At 40.6% G+C, this 15,268-nt stretch overlaps 1 protein-coding gene across 1 annotated transcript in view; it reads left to right on the top strand.

Moving 5' to 3' along the window:
* Positions 1 to 1,516: 1,516 nt before the first annotated feature.
* The window catches only part of LOC124292344 (protein Wnt-11b-2-like), a 72,719-nt gene continuing 58,967 nt past the window's right edge, over positions 1,517 to 15,268 (top strand). Inside the window, exons 1-2 of the mRNA XM_046729439.1 lie at positions 1,517 to 1,533; positions 2,577 to 2,809. Of these exons, the coding sequence (XP_046585395.1) occupies positions 1,517 to 1,533; positions 2,577 to 2,809 (250 nt within the window). The remainder of the gene's footprint in view (positions 1,534 to 2,576; positions 2,810 to 15,268) is intronic.

Genomic DNA, 15,268 nt, shown 5'->3' with positions numbered 1-15,268 from the left:
GTTGTGTATGTTTTACTTGTATTTGGAAGGGTATAAATTCCCAACACATTTAGACAGCTACCTTAATCTTCATCCAGCTTCCAGTCAAAACATTTACAAAACTTGGTACATTTGTCAGAGTCTTACTGATAACTGTTAGATGTAATTGTGATCTGTTTGGGAAGTACTGGCTGTTTCTAAATGTTCGATTTTTAATCGGAGTTGTATAAAATCCCAACTCCATTGAGTATGCAATCAAATGTTCGCTAATACATTTACAAAACTTGGTACGCTTGTCAGTCTTCGTGGTAATGGTTCAATGTAATTCTGATATGTTCTTGGAGTACTGGCTCTATGTATGTGTTCGATTTTTATTTGGAATTCCCAACACGTTTACAAATAATGGTAGAGAGAGCCACCGTAATCTCCTCCTAGCATCGTCAATGCGGAAGACGTGTCTGAGAAAGGTTTATAAGTCTTTCGGTAACAGGAATAAACACCATCAAGTATTGTTTTATAACCGTTTCCTAGGGTATACAAATGTCGTTAATTTAATTGAAAATGGATTTCAGATGAAGCAAAAACTGACCTATTTTCCAAATATTTATATCCGTCGTCAATTTTCATTCCTGGCCACTGATGTTTTGCTGGCCTTGCGCTCTGTTGAACACGTGGATGCCAATGCAGCGTGTTCAGCAAACTGCTTTTGTGTATTTTAATCCTCTTACACAATTTATGGTGTGTGTGGATATGATATTCCACGTATAATAAACCTTGACGAAGCATTACGCCATCTTTCAAACACATAATTGTTTACTCCAAGCTATAATAAAGCCATTCTTTGAAGTAATCAAAGGTTCCAATGTGCACGTTCTTGAGCTAATGACTTTGTGTTGTCTTTATTTATTGGGCGTGATGACTTCTTATTGCACGTCGCCTTCATTAGCTTTCACAGTTGCCATGGAAACCAGTGCTTCTTATTTTAGGGAAAACCGCCTCTATCGGGCAATGTTCTTGAAGTTCATCCGGGATGAGTTTTTTGGACGCCATAACTGTTATTTAGGTAAACATTCTGGAAAAATGTTTTTGATAGTTTAGTGTTTTTTCGTATTCCTATTTGGCTGCAAATATTTGCAAAGAATGGAAGCAGACACATTCTGAGATTTTATTGCATATTTATTGAGTAATGATTTGAAGAGAAATGCACCTGAGTTCCTTCATTGGTACGTGTGCGCCTGTGTTAGGCCTGCAGCAATCCCGATATTCTGTACAGACCCTTCATGAAGGCTTTGGCAGTAGGTGATCTGTTATCGATAGTGATCAGACAGTGAGTGAGTTGGGTTTGATCCTTCTTTGATCATTTCGTCTTGTATTATAGCTCGGCGTGTTAGTCCAAAGTGAGGCACCCCTTTGGTAAAATAACGGGCGTTATGTTAACAGTCAATGGACAATACGTTAGCGCTCACATGATGAATGATATACTATAGCGAATGAATTGTGTCAGATGTTGAGGAAGTGAATGAAACGGCTAAAGAACATGAATCAGAACAATAAGTAAAGAAGTAGGCTGACAGTGTGTGCCTGCGCGCGTGCGTGCGTGCGTGCGTGCGTGTTGTTCAAAGCCTCACTCAGAATCAGTACAGTTTATACTGGACAAAAATATTTAGGGATATATGTCAATTTTGAGATTATGAACAATGATCTATTTATTCATTGACACACTGATAAAATATCAATCATAAAAAAATATATATATATCCCTAACTTATTTTGTCCAGTATATTATGCAGGTCTCTAAGTAATCGCGTATGAACAGACAGTACAGTCATTGATATTATGAACGACTGTACATGTCCTATCATGGGGTTACGTTGACATTAACCAAGTCAATGATCCGTCAACCCGACTCATGAGACAAATAAGGTTGTATGTACTGTATATGGGACTTTGTAGCAGAAAACCCTCACTTACCACTGTTAACTATTTGACAACACTAAACACTATACAACAGCATTTATATGCTTTGACCGTAATACATACTGTGACTTAAGTCTACTAGTAGCTCATAACATCGACCATTTGTTTGCCTAACCCAGATTCGATCATTTCGAGGCGTTTCGTGATGCATCAGTGACAAAAATGATGACCGATGCAATTCCCTATTTTGACTTGTACCATACGTTTCTGAATTATTTCAGGTGAACAATTGACTACACTTAGCATATGTTTATGACGGATGCCACCGGTGGAGCAGGATACGCTCACCTTTTCGCGAACACCTGGTATCATCACTATTTCATAGTGATTCATAAACACATGCTCTGTCATCGTATCACATGGTGACAATCACTGGATTGTCTGGTCCAGACTCGATTTGCTTACAAACAACATCGTAAAATATATGCTAATGATATTGTCACAATTGTAAAATCAACTTTGCTTTTTGCAGAGATTTATTATGAATGTGGAAAGGGTTTTGTCGCTTTTATCTTAATAAAACCACATGTCCCTCCCGCATGTTGGGGCGGCAGAGAATTGTCTTACGAATGCTTCAAATGTGTATCTTCTGACGTTGATGTTGTTTTGTTTTGTTTCAGGGCACTTTATAAAATCAAACATAAGTCATGGGATAATTCCAAGAACTGTTCAAAATCAATAGGACTTGTACCACGACAAGTGAAAATGTGCAAAGAAAATTTGGATTTAATGGAAACTGTGGCGCTTGCAACGTCAGTGTCTGTGGAAACGTGTCAAAGTCAGTTTGCCGATCGACGGTGGAATTGTTCGTCAATACAAAACGTACCAAGCATGTCCAGAGATTTGGTCAGAGGTAAGTTTTGTTTATAGTGTCTGAGGATTTGGTTTATTTAATAATTTGTTTTGACTTATTTGCATTTCATAACGACTTCTGAAACAATAGTCTCACTTCAAATGGACCCTTGAACAGGTCAGAGTTGGTCTTCAGCAACCCATGCTTGTCGTAAGAGGCGACTAACGGGATCGGGTGGTCAGACTCGCTGACTTGGTTGACACATGTCATCGGTTCCTAATTTCTTAGATGTCATAATGTCAGTCACTGGATTGTCTGGTCCAGACTCGATTATTTACAGACCGTAGATATACAGCTGCAATATTGCTGAGTGCGGCGTGACACAACAAACAAACACTTCAAATGGAAAAGGTGAACGTAGCCTAGTGGATAAAGCGCTGGCCTACCATACAAAGAGTCCGAGTTTTATTCCCATTATTGATACACTATGGGGCATATTTGGGACCTTTTATTGTATAGTTTCCACACGGGGACCGTTCATTTCCTGTTATACAAGACCGAGCGTCTATATTCTAAACATCCAGTTTGGTTTGGTTACATGTGTCAATTTTGTCTTGCGTGTACGTTTTGTACATAACTTTGCTGAAGACCTTTTATATAATTGTATATGGATATTTACTCAAGCAATGCTTCGTCACTTTCAACATATATGTAAGGAACGGAATAGAGGTTCTATCAGTTCCGCCAGGGTTTGTCCGGGTCATTTGCAAGGTGCCCCGCCCTTCTTTGACATGTACATCAAGATGGCGGACGGACAATGACACGATGTCAATGGTGACAGCCCTGTGTCACATGACCTACTACAAACGGGTCACGTGACATGTCGATGAATCAGTGACACCCTACCGACAGGGAATAACGTGCAAGGTTATCAATTATCTTTGTACATCGGACGTCAACGTCGATGATGACACTTGACACGTCACCTCGGGTATGATCATGTGACGTAAACAGCATGTCATGTGGTCATGCTTGTAAACAAAGCCTCGTGGACATGTCGTAGACGGGAGAACGACATGGCGCCGTTGAGCACGTCCGTGCGTCCATAGTATTTGTCTTAACCTGAGGCTAAGGAGTTCATGAACGTCAGAAGTGTTGATTGTCGTGTCAGATTGGTCGCTGACGTTCAAGAATGCAATCCACGTGTTTCAATCTTAGGTTAGATGTCATACAATTTATACTTGTGTATAATAACTAATCAGAGGTACAGATAAGCTGCGTATCTGCGTAAATTACGCAAATATGTACGTGAAAATTCAGTTCTTATTAAGTCTATTCCGAACAAGTACGCTTGAGTTTTGTAAATACTCAATATATTTGATCTTACATGCGTACACACAAAAATGTCAAATCTTTGCTTGCGTACCGATAGATAGATAAAATAACTGAGGTACAACTTGACAACTTGCAGTCTTTTTATAGTTTCTCATATTACAGATCCAATATAAATAACATTTAAACTGTATTATAATTTTACAATTAATGGAAAATGACAAAACACCCAACTGAGTTTGAGTGAAGTGGGTATAATTTATTTGGTTAATTAAAGAAAAAAAAAACAATTGAGATGACCACAAGCGAGTACGTAACTCAATGACCCAAAAAGTTATCTGTAGCTCTAAACTTATAATGCTGCATTTGCGAATTACTGAAACTAATATTTATTCGGGTTGTGTCTGAATTTCTCTAAACATATTTCAAACATATATCATTTTATAAGATTTCTTCAGGTGTAAAGGCAATAAATATATAAAAGATAGTCGTGCTTGTCAAAACTTGTTTATGTGCACAAAATCCTTTGCTGCTCAATGGTTCTTCAGGCGAAATGAAAACCGAGCGTAGTCATAGCGACGCATAACGCTAGAATTTATATCGTCATCATGCGTATGACGTAACAGTTCGTGACAATGGTGTGTGTATGTGCTTGTACATTTGTGTGCATGTGTTTATTTATATTTGTCGAAATTAGAGCTTCAAAATGATTAGGTTCCGTGAGGCTCATTCACGTACGCGTGACTTAAGAGTTTTAAATTTCCGACAGGTTTCCAGGACCTGCCACGATAACCTGTTGATAGTTTTACGGTAGCATGTACCGGAATGAGTGATGAGAGCACAGGTTTATGATTAACGAGCTCGGAGCACGTGCATGTTTCGAGCATGCGTACATGGCTCGTCAATCACGCATGTTCCGCAACAACTGTGATTGTTTGAAGCTTGAACGTTCTCAGGCTTTCATTGACCCGAGAGGCTGAACTTTAACGACCCGATAGTGTCCGCGAATTGTGAATATTTGAAGTTAATCCATTTCTATCAAATTAAGGGACCGTTCATAATTTTTGGCTAGGGGGGTAATGATGATTTTAGGGGTGGTGCTGTCACCATTTTGTTGGGGGTGGGGGTCAGCAATTTTGTACACAATAATATTTAAGTATTATGCTTAAAAATATGGGAAGGAGGGGGGGTCATTTTGTACATGACTTGCAATGGGGGTCACTGACTTTGTACATAAAATGGGGGCACTCACATTCTACATGCTTTTCCATAAAAATCATCATCACACACACACACACCCTTGCCGTAAATTATGAACGGTCCCTAATGCAGTTGTTCCTGTCCGCGAGTATCAACTCATAGACTCTTAGGTAATAATTATTAGGTAAAAATATATAAATAAAAGACTGGAGGACTGCATGTCCACTTATCTAGACTTGCCTCTTTGAAGGATAGAATTACTATACATGCATGGGCTTAGCACTCAGTACAGCCTTGGAGCAAGTCTAAGTCTGCAGATAGGGGCGGTGGGATAGCCCAGTGGAAAAAGCGTTTGCTCGTCACGCCGAAGACCCGGGTTCGATTCCTGCATGGGTACAATTTGTGAAGCCCATTTCTGGTGTCCCCGCCGTGACATTGCTGGAATATTGCTAAAAGCGGCGTAAAACCATACTCACTCATGCATGACTGCTTGGACATACGTCATGGTAAGATAACCAAGTGGTTGATGTCATGAAGAACGTCCAAGGATGTTGGGGCACCATGACATTTTGTTGAAAGACTAACGCCACACAGCATGACAGTTAAATGACGGTGGTTTGTAAATAAATGCGGCGTAAAACCATACTCACTCATTATACAGATAACTAGTATATTTTTATAACGTATAAACTGACGTATAAAAGAAAGTGCACACCTATTTTGGGGAGATTTTTTCAAAAGTATTGTGATTTTGACTGGCAACTTCGCAATTGGGCACGATATCCCTGGTGTTTTGGCAACATATTAGGAAAGTTCTTTTCGAAACGTTTACGTCGATTTTTGGAAGTAATCCAAAAGCACCGGGTGTGTACTTTCTTTTGTACGTCAGTTTAGAACGTAAATTGTATACTGAAAACGAAAGTATACAACGTTGTCTGATCATGAAAATTAATCATACGATGGTGTTGTATTTGATAGCTGTACCATATAATATGTTGGACATGTACGTGTTCACTTTCGGCAACAGTATTCTGACTATCACATTTATAACGTTTCTGATTTTTGTCGATTCTAATTTTCAAGTTTATTATTGTACTTGTTTGACTGATATACGTTGAGAAATCAGGGAAGGTTGATGAATACGGTTTCATGCCCAGTTTTCGCTCAATATGGTATTATCGTCTTAGGTTAAATTCAGTGTCGCAGCACAGCCTGTCTCGGTATATAGTGAGGGAAACAAATAAGGAAACACATGAAAGCACAAGTATTCCTATATTCTTGTTAGGTTTCTTCGCAAGCAGTGTGAGTGAAAGAACTATAACTAAATAAAGGAAGACTTCGATTAAGTGGTGTTCCCTCTTTCGCTTCCCTCGGTATATTTTTTTCATCATAGGCTGCAACAAAGTCCACGAAGGAGCAATGCAATATGACACTTGTCAATTTGAAGCTTTACGCGTCTTTACGGTGTAAATTTTAACTGTGTCTACTTTATTTAGACGTTGTAGACACCGTTACTGGCGTTGTAAACACCATAACTGCAGCACCGTTACTGACGTTGCAGACACCGTTACTGACGTTGCAGACACCGTTACTGACGTTGAAGACTCGCAGCTTTTACTGACGTTGCATGCACCTTTACGGACGTTGTAGACGCCGCTACTGACGTTGCAGACACCGTTACTGACGTTGTAGACGCCGTTACTGACGTTGCAGACACCGTTACTGACGTTGTAGACGCCGTTACTGACGTTGCAGACACCGTTACTGACGTTGAAGACTCGCAGCTTTTACTGACGTTGCATGCACCTTTACGGACGTTGTAGACGCCGCTACTGACTGACGTTGCAGACGCCGCTACTGACGTTGCAGACACCGTTACTGACGTTGAAGACTCGCAGCTTTTACTGACGTTGCATGCACCGTTACGGACGTTGTAGACTCCGCTACTGACGTTGAAGAATCCGTTACTGACGGTGAAGATACCGTTACTGAAGCGCGGTAAAAACGTAATGTGCAATGTGAAAACGGCAATGCCAGAGAACAACCAGTCTTGATTATCCGCCAAGACAGATTCCAGAAGATATCGTGTTCCCAATTTTGTGAATGGATCACTGAAGTCGGATATGATATTACGAGGTGTTCACGGACAGGGGTGAAAAGGTGAGGTGAAATTGGGTTTAACGTCGTGCTTGAGAATATTTCGCTCATATGACGACGTGCATGCGTGTGTATGTGTATGTGCGGCTGCTTGTACTAGCCCAGACTGAAGCTGGTTTTATAGTGCTAGCCCACTGAGATACCACGCCGCAGTGAAGCATGAATACCCCACTCAGACACATTCTACTGACTCCGAGCCGACCAGTCCTTGTTGTACCCATTAATGCCGAACGCCAGGCAGGGACCAACAAGTACCATATTTTAACGTCTTTTGGTATGACGCGGTCGGGGATCGAACCCGCAACCTTCCGCTCTCCGGGCGGACGCTCTAACCACTACACCACAGAGGCGGTCTCACGGACAGGGTAAGCATACCCAGCTTAATCAGTAGCAAGCGCCATTCACACATTTCGCAAGAACCCGCACCCAACAATACTCCAGGCCATTGGAAACCAATACTTCAGATCATGTGTCTAAACTACAAAAAAACATTTAATTTATGCCAGATCCTCTTTCAGTACACAGTAATATTGGAATGCCGGATGTAACGCATACAGATTATCTTGGCCATTGTCAATATTTAGTACGAAATTACAAAGCCATATAACTGTTATCGATCCTGCCAATCCTTGCCAATCCTTGCCAATTAACATGCGACATAAGTAAACGATTAACAGAGGCTGAAAACGAGAGTGGTAACGAAAACAGGTGACGGTCTCGCCGCGCTCTCCGATCTTGTTTAAACAACAGTTCTGTAAGAGCTGACTGCCTTTTCCTACCAAGCCCGTTGTCGTAATTGAACCCTTGTTCAATTACATATAACATTACTCGTCACGTCAGTCAGAAAGTGTTGTTGTTAGTGTAGGCTTCTTGAAGGAGGGTAGGATGGTTTTCGCTTCAGCGACAGGGTCGTGTTTGTCGGGGCATGTTTTGCCGAAAGCAAGAATTTAACAGGTGGTATTAGAAAATCTGTATTTCATATTGGACTTTAAATGGATGTTTTGACATTTAGAACGCGTCAAAACATTAGTTTGCACCTAATGCACGCACCTGTTGAAAGTTAGACGTTTAAATGGAGACGGCAACAGGTTACCGTGCAGTAGGGGACGCTGTAATAGATGCAGGTATAATACGTAAGTACTCAGGAGAACCCCCGTGGCTTCTGTTTGTGGGGAGGATGTATATTTTATATTTGTAGCAGGGCTATAAGCTCCTGTCAGTGTCACACCGGGACGTGTTTGTAGGGCTTAATGAACAGTGTGTCGGTGATGTACTAGTGCACTAGCGGAGGTTGTGGTTTTCTTGGCATTTAATGAAAAGGTTATCCCCGGGATTGAATTAGCCGAGATTATGCTGTTGGAGTGTGGGAGTGGGTAGGTCAGTGGTTAAAGCGTTCGCTCGTTCACGCTAACCCGGGTTTGATCACAGGCCCTCGTATCTGTGCGAGGATTAAAGATTAAAAAACTTTTGTTTTTGAGATGACCCCCGACTCGAAATGCTTCACAGTACAATACATCATGATGGGGGTCGGGGGTCATCTCAAATATTTATATATTTAAAAAAAATCTTTAATGCTCGCAAAGACACGAGGGCCTGTGGGTTTGATTCCCAAAATAGATAAAACGTGAAGCTTGTGCCGGTAGGGAATGGGGCAGTGATAGGTGGGCAATGATATGTTTGTTGTTTAACGCCGCGCTCAGCAATATTCCAGCTTTATGGCGGCGGTCTGTAATACTCGAGTCTGGACAGACAAATAGACAGATAATTTATTTAAGTCTCACCTAACAAGTGCATGATAACAATACAATATACAAATGCAATAAAAAACGTGAGCCACCGATTAAGGGTTATGAGAGACTATTAACTACACTATATACAATATACTCAAACGTATTAACTAAACACATATATAAAAACCTAAGCAGATTAAAATATACCAGACAGCCCAGTGATCAAAAGCATGAACATAGATCTACGGAATTGGGATAGAGGAGAACGAAAACGTGTGCTGGAGAAGGAATGAGTGAGTGAGGTTTTACTCCGCATTTAGCAACATTCCAGCAATGTTACACAACTGTGCCCATGTAGGGAATAAAACCGGGGACTTTGGTGTTAACAATTTAACCACTAGGCTTCCCCCAGCCCCAGATAGAGGAGGAAGAGGGTGAGAAAGGATGTCTATGACGTAATAGTAAACGTCATATATATATTTGATGTAGACAGACAGCACATGCAAGGCTTTGATCATAGGTTGTCTGTTAGGTGCGGTAATCAAGGCGGTGACAAATGTTCACAATAAGTATTACAGAACGTTGCAGGTTTTATTTGCACACCCTGTCCCATGAATAACAATAACGTGATTTGACTCGACAGTCCAGAACTTGGCGTCTTTAATGTTCCCGTCTCAAACGGCTGACCGCCCTGAGCCACGTGATTGACCAGTCGACCACGTGTACCTCCCGACTGGCTACTCATTCCAGGACGTCCGGTGGTCACTTTGATAACCAGTCGCTTTGATGTCAGTTTACAGAATCTCGTGAATTCTTCATTGGTCGCAGATAAGGCCTTACCTGAGGCCTGCGTGTTGAAACAGTCTGATTAGCGCTGATATGTCACCTCGTTCAGCCAGGGGTGAACAGTCACTTTCAGGAAACCATGGCCCTTTCCGTGTGTGAGAAAAATTCAAGGTCTTGTCACATTTTTATGAGGGGAAACAATTTAGGAAGCAGGTCTCAGGGCGGAGAAGCCAAGTACGACCTGGTAGCAAATTATAGCTTCGAGGTTAGTCTGTCTCACAGTCCCTGAACCACATTATTTTCCTTACTACCAAGCCCTCTCTGCAGTGCTAAAGCCCTAAATGGGGCGGTGGGGTAGCCTAGTGGTTAAAGCGTTCGCTCGTCACGCCGAAATCCCGGGTTCGATTCCCCACATGGGTACAAAGTGTGAAGCCAATGTCTGGTGTCCCCCGCCGTGATATTGCTGGAATATTGCTAAAAGCGGCGTAAAACCATATTCACTCACTCACTCACTAAAGTCCTAAATAAAGCAAGTCTAGATTTCCTCAGGTTCTGAATCTCTGGTCTCCCTGGGGCTCCTTTTCCATTTGAATGGGCTTGTTTGTTACTATCAAAGTTATATATATTCAGAGACTAAGCCTTAGTCTACTTCGAGGATTATTCTGCTCAATACAAGTTAAGGAAGATAAGATTCTTGTGTATTGGGAGAGCGCTCCATTAAGTTGGATAACTTGTGCCCAATCCCATTTTTTCAATGAATAAAATATATTTAAGTCAAATCAGTGTGTTTTGCGATTGTTATGCAGTCATGGCATGAAGCATTAACTAATGTCATGACAGTTGTACTGTAGAAATCTACAATCCCTTTCAGTTCCTTTTTCAGTGGTATAGTTGATTTTCAGGATGTATTTGGAAAATGTGATGCAGAAATAATCTTGAGATTCAAAAGTGTGTATTTGACCTGATGCCGTTCAAGTTCCATGTCAGTCAAAAACGTCAATACACTGCGTTGAATCTCAAGATTATGTCTGCTTCACATGTTCCACAAAGCACCTTGAAAAAACATAGTACTGCTACAAAAAGAATTTATAAACCCAAAGTATTTATGAATGGCCTAAATGTACTAAAACTAAATATACCCGAGAGTAAATATGTGATAAAACACTCACCCCAGTTCCATTCTAATCAATCCCTATCTCTGACAGAAAGTACTCACCCGTGAAGATCCGGGGTAGAGTAGGTCTTCAGCAACCCATGCTTGCCACAAAAGGCGACTATTGTTGTCGTAAGAGGCGACTAACGGGATCGGGTGGTCAGGTTTGCTCGCTGGGTTGACACATGTCATCATGTCCCAATTGCGCAGCACGATGCTCATGCTGTTGATCACTGGATTGTCTGGTCCAGACTCGATTATGTACAGACCGACGCCATATAGCTGGAATATTGCTGAGTTCGGCGTAAAACTAAACTCATTCACTCACTCACAGAATGTACTCACCTTGTTTTCCTCTGTCTTCCATGTACCCAACACCTCTATCACCAGTTGTTTTTTTTCGTTCCAGTTTTCAGTCTACTTACGTTTTGACAACGTCGGTAACGTCATGACCAACTACCATGTTTTGGTGTATACTTTTTGTTCCAGAACTTATGTTTGTTTGTTGTTCAACGCCACACTCAGCAATCTTCCAGCTATATAACAGCGGTCTATAAATAATTCAGTCTAAACCAGACAAACCAGTGATCAACAGCATGAGCATCGATCTACCCAATTGGGATACGATGACATGTGTCAACCAAGTCAGCGAGCCTGACCACCCGATCCCGTTGCCCGCCTCTTAGGACAAGCATGGGTTACTGAAGATCAATTCTAACCCGGATCTTCACGGATCTTATAGTTCTCTATGTATCGGGATATATATTGGTCTAACTTCCGTAAAGGGTAAAAATAAGAAGATCGTTGACTCGTGGCTCTTGATAATAGCTCTCCTTTACTTAAAATACCCCCAATGAGGAAAGTAGTATTTCAAATACGCGAGTTTATCGTTCCTATGACGTTCAATGCATATTAGACAGTGCTCGTATACAGCAGGGAGCATGGGGAACAGCCGTTATGTGTTATCATACAATTTCGTTAGCATGACAACATGCATGCCATTTATAATCGTATTCCCTTTGGGCTTCTAAGATTCTAATTCTATAGGTCACTTTTGGCCTTTCAAGAAAACATCTCTCCGCTCCATGCTCTCAAATGCCAATTTCACCTCAAGTAAGCGTATGCAAGTTTCAGACAGAACCAACTCCACGGCACCGCCCGTCCTTCATCATAATCAAAACCCCATCCCTCGCCCGAGCCCCTGAGGGAGTACAAAATGTTTAGTTTCAATTTCAAATTAGACTGGGAGCTTGGCCTTCAAACGAAAACAAAAGAAAACGATCACGTGGAGATGGTGTTTTTCATTGATGGCTAATCCTCACCACGTGCGCCAAAGTCTGGTAAAAGGTGAACGGCAGTCGTGAGGTAAATATTATATCTAACGTATGCGCGCCCTTGAAGCTATTGTTACAGGGAGTATTTATTTAGTCGTTTTGTATGGGGAGGTTTTTGTCGGCAATGGCGACTTTCTCTTTCATGTGTAAGTGGGACTATTATGAATGCTCGGACAAAGTTCCTGGTATTGAGTGAACTGGATAAATGTGTGGCTACTTTAGGGGTATAGGGCCCTGTTACAATGCTCAATGGCCACAAGTTGTGTTTTCACAGCTTCTGAGTCGATGGTAAAGTCAATAATGTGCTACTCAGCTAGCGACAAACGCTGTTTTCTCAAACAAGATCACCGTGACACGCGACTGTTTTTAAATTTTCATTGTTTCCGAGTAGGCTTCCTTGATGATATTTCAAGAGTATTAATTATTGCTCGGAAGACATCCCCCGACAATGGCCATGAAGTCGTGAGGAATATATATGATTGAGTCTTTTGTGTTGCTTAACTTTCGTGAGTGAGTAAAGTTTAACGCCGGATCAGCAAATTTCAAGTTCAAGGTCATTTTTTCTCTAAACCCACTCACAAGGGCACATAGTACATCCATACACGAATAATGATAAAATAATACAACGAGGCAACATCATTAAAGTTTTGAAAGATTTGCATGGATACATTTAATATATTTAATTTGCTAATTTGCTAATAATTGTATAATTTCTTTCTGTAAAAAGACATTAAAATAATTAGGTCCTGTACAAAAATACTTTGTTAATACTAGTAACTTAGTTCTGTCTTCGAATAAAGAATTACACCAAAAAATATAGTGGTACTCATCACCAACTTCACCAGAGTTACACATTTTGTAATTTTGTAGCTATTCACGGGGAATATTGCTTGACGCGGCATTCAGCAATATACCACGGTGCCTTTGTACAAACAAACTAACGCTTTGTCTCTGAATATATGTAATTTGTATAGAAATAAGCAATTAATTTTTATTTGAAAAGGAGCCCAGTGAGATGTGAGATTCAGAACCCGAGGAAATCTAGACTTGCTTCATGTAACTTTAGCGTTGCAGAAAGGGCTAGGCAGAAGGGAAAATGATGTGATTCAGGGACTGTGAGACAGACTCTTGTACAAAGTGCGACTACGACTGTCGTAAGTCTACGTTAAGATATGGGAATTCCGATCACCTTAGCACTAAGATCGTTTTGTACAACGGCACTCAGAATATGATAATCGTGTCTGAACCAGTCAATCCGGTGATTGAAGTCAAGAAAATCGATCTTGATAACTGGGATACGATCAACCAAGTCACCTGGGCCCTAGATTTTCGAAGCTCTCTTAGCGCTAAGATAATCGTAAGTTAATGGTAATGTATGGCACTTACGACTATCTTAGAGCTAAGAGAGCTTCGAAAATCTAGGCCCTGATCTTCTCTTGCAAGTATGGTATTAGATTCCTGAAGACCAATCCTAGGTCCTGATCCACAAAGCGTCCGTAGCTCTAAGACATTCGTAAGCCTACGATAAATTATGGAGTTACGACAGGTCGTAACGGTAAGAACGCTCTGTGGATCGGGACCGTGACCCGGATCTTCGCAGAGTAAAATGTGTTGAATCGCATATCTCGTGTGTTTATTCTCAGTTTTATTACATTACCGAAGACAGTTCGTTGCTCTAACACCGGAGAAAAAAACATCCAGTCGTCTACCTCTGCATAAGCCATCGATTTTTTCTGTTTTATGTATGCCCGCATTTTGAGATAAATGCATAGAAACAAGTTTGTGTTTAAGTACTGCAGTAAAATTGAGTAACTTTGAACGCTTGGTTGACTGATGTATCTCCAAACACATAGTTCAAATGCTTGTCACGTCTCCTAATTGTGTTCAAAGCAATATCGCGAAACATGTTTCTCAATTGTTGTTAACGTTATAATTGGGAGCGAGTTTGATGGAGCCTATGAGAAGATAAAATTCGAGTAAATAAACTTTTATTACCGCGTTTGTTTGCTTCATAAACTTTTATGCTTTGGGGAAGCTTTAATACCGTCTGAGATTTTGGGCACTTTGATTGAGAAACACCGTACACGACAGATAACGTTTATGAAATCACTCATGCGAAATTTCCTCTCATTAAACATTATATGAGAAAAGTAAATTTAATTCTCGCAGTGAAATTTTTATTAAGTTTCTCAACCCAGATATAATTTTAAGATCCCTCGCCTTTGTAGTAAGAAGACGTAGTTTGTTCAAGCTTTTAAATATATTTCGTACAATGAACTCGGCACATTTTCCTAAACTTATTATGTCTTTATTGACATCCTGCTTCTGGCATAAGACGTAAAAGGATAGACGGGCATATAGGGTTTATATTTTGTTTTATATCACTGAACTACTGACACTGTCTTCGGAACTTGATAAAATGTTACATCCTTCATTTGCAATTTGTAAGCCATCTGTTCTATATTCAGCTTTGAGGTTGGAGACCGACCCTTTGATATTAGGGGAGTGGCGGACTTAATCGGGGAAAAGAACGAATTTTTCAGAATTTTTTTTAACAATTTATTCTTCTGGCATTTGTATAAATACATATCGCCTGCCAAAGAAATGACATTGATGCAAGGTGCTTTTCAGAAATATATTTAAGCATATGGTTTTAACTTCAGAAATATGTGACTTTGCATCTGCAGTTGAAAAAATATGTATATTCTTCAAACAAAAACAAGAAAAGAAAAAAACAAATCGAAAAAAATCTCAGGACCCTTTCACCGTTCCCCAAGAGCATATAATGGTAGGTCCCTTAGGCTACGACGCAACCAATTTGAAGTGT

This window comes from Haliotis rubra, unplaced genomic scaffold, assembly GCF_003918875.1.
Source record: "Haliotis rubra isolate DU_JTF1 unplaced genomic scaffold, ASM391887v1 Scf514, whole genome shotgun sequence".
Classification (NCBI taxonomy): domain Eukaryota; kingdom Metazoa; phylum Mollusca; class Gastropoda; order Lepetellida; family Haliotidae; genus Haliotis; species Haliotis rubra.
The sequence above is the reverse complement of the archived record's forward strand: the minus strand, read 5'-3'. Positions and strand labels throughout refer to the sequence as shown.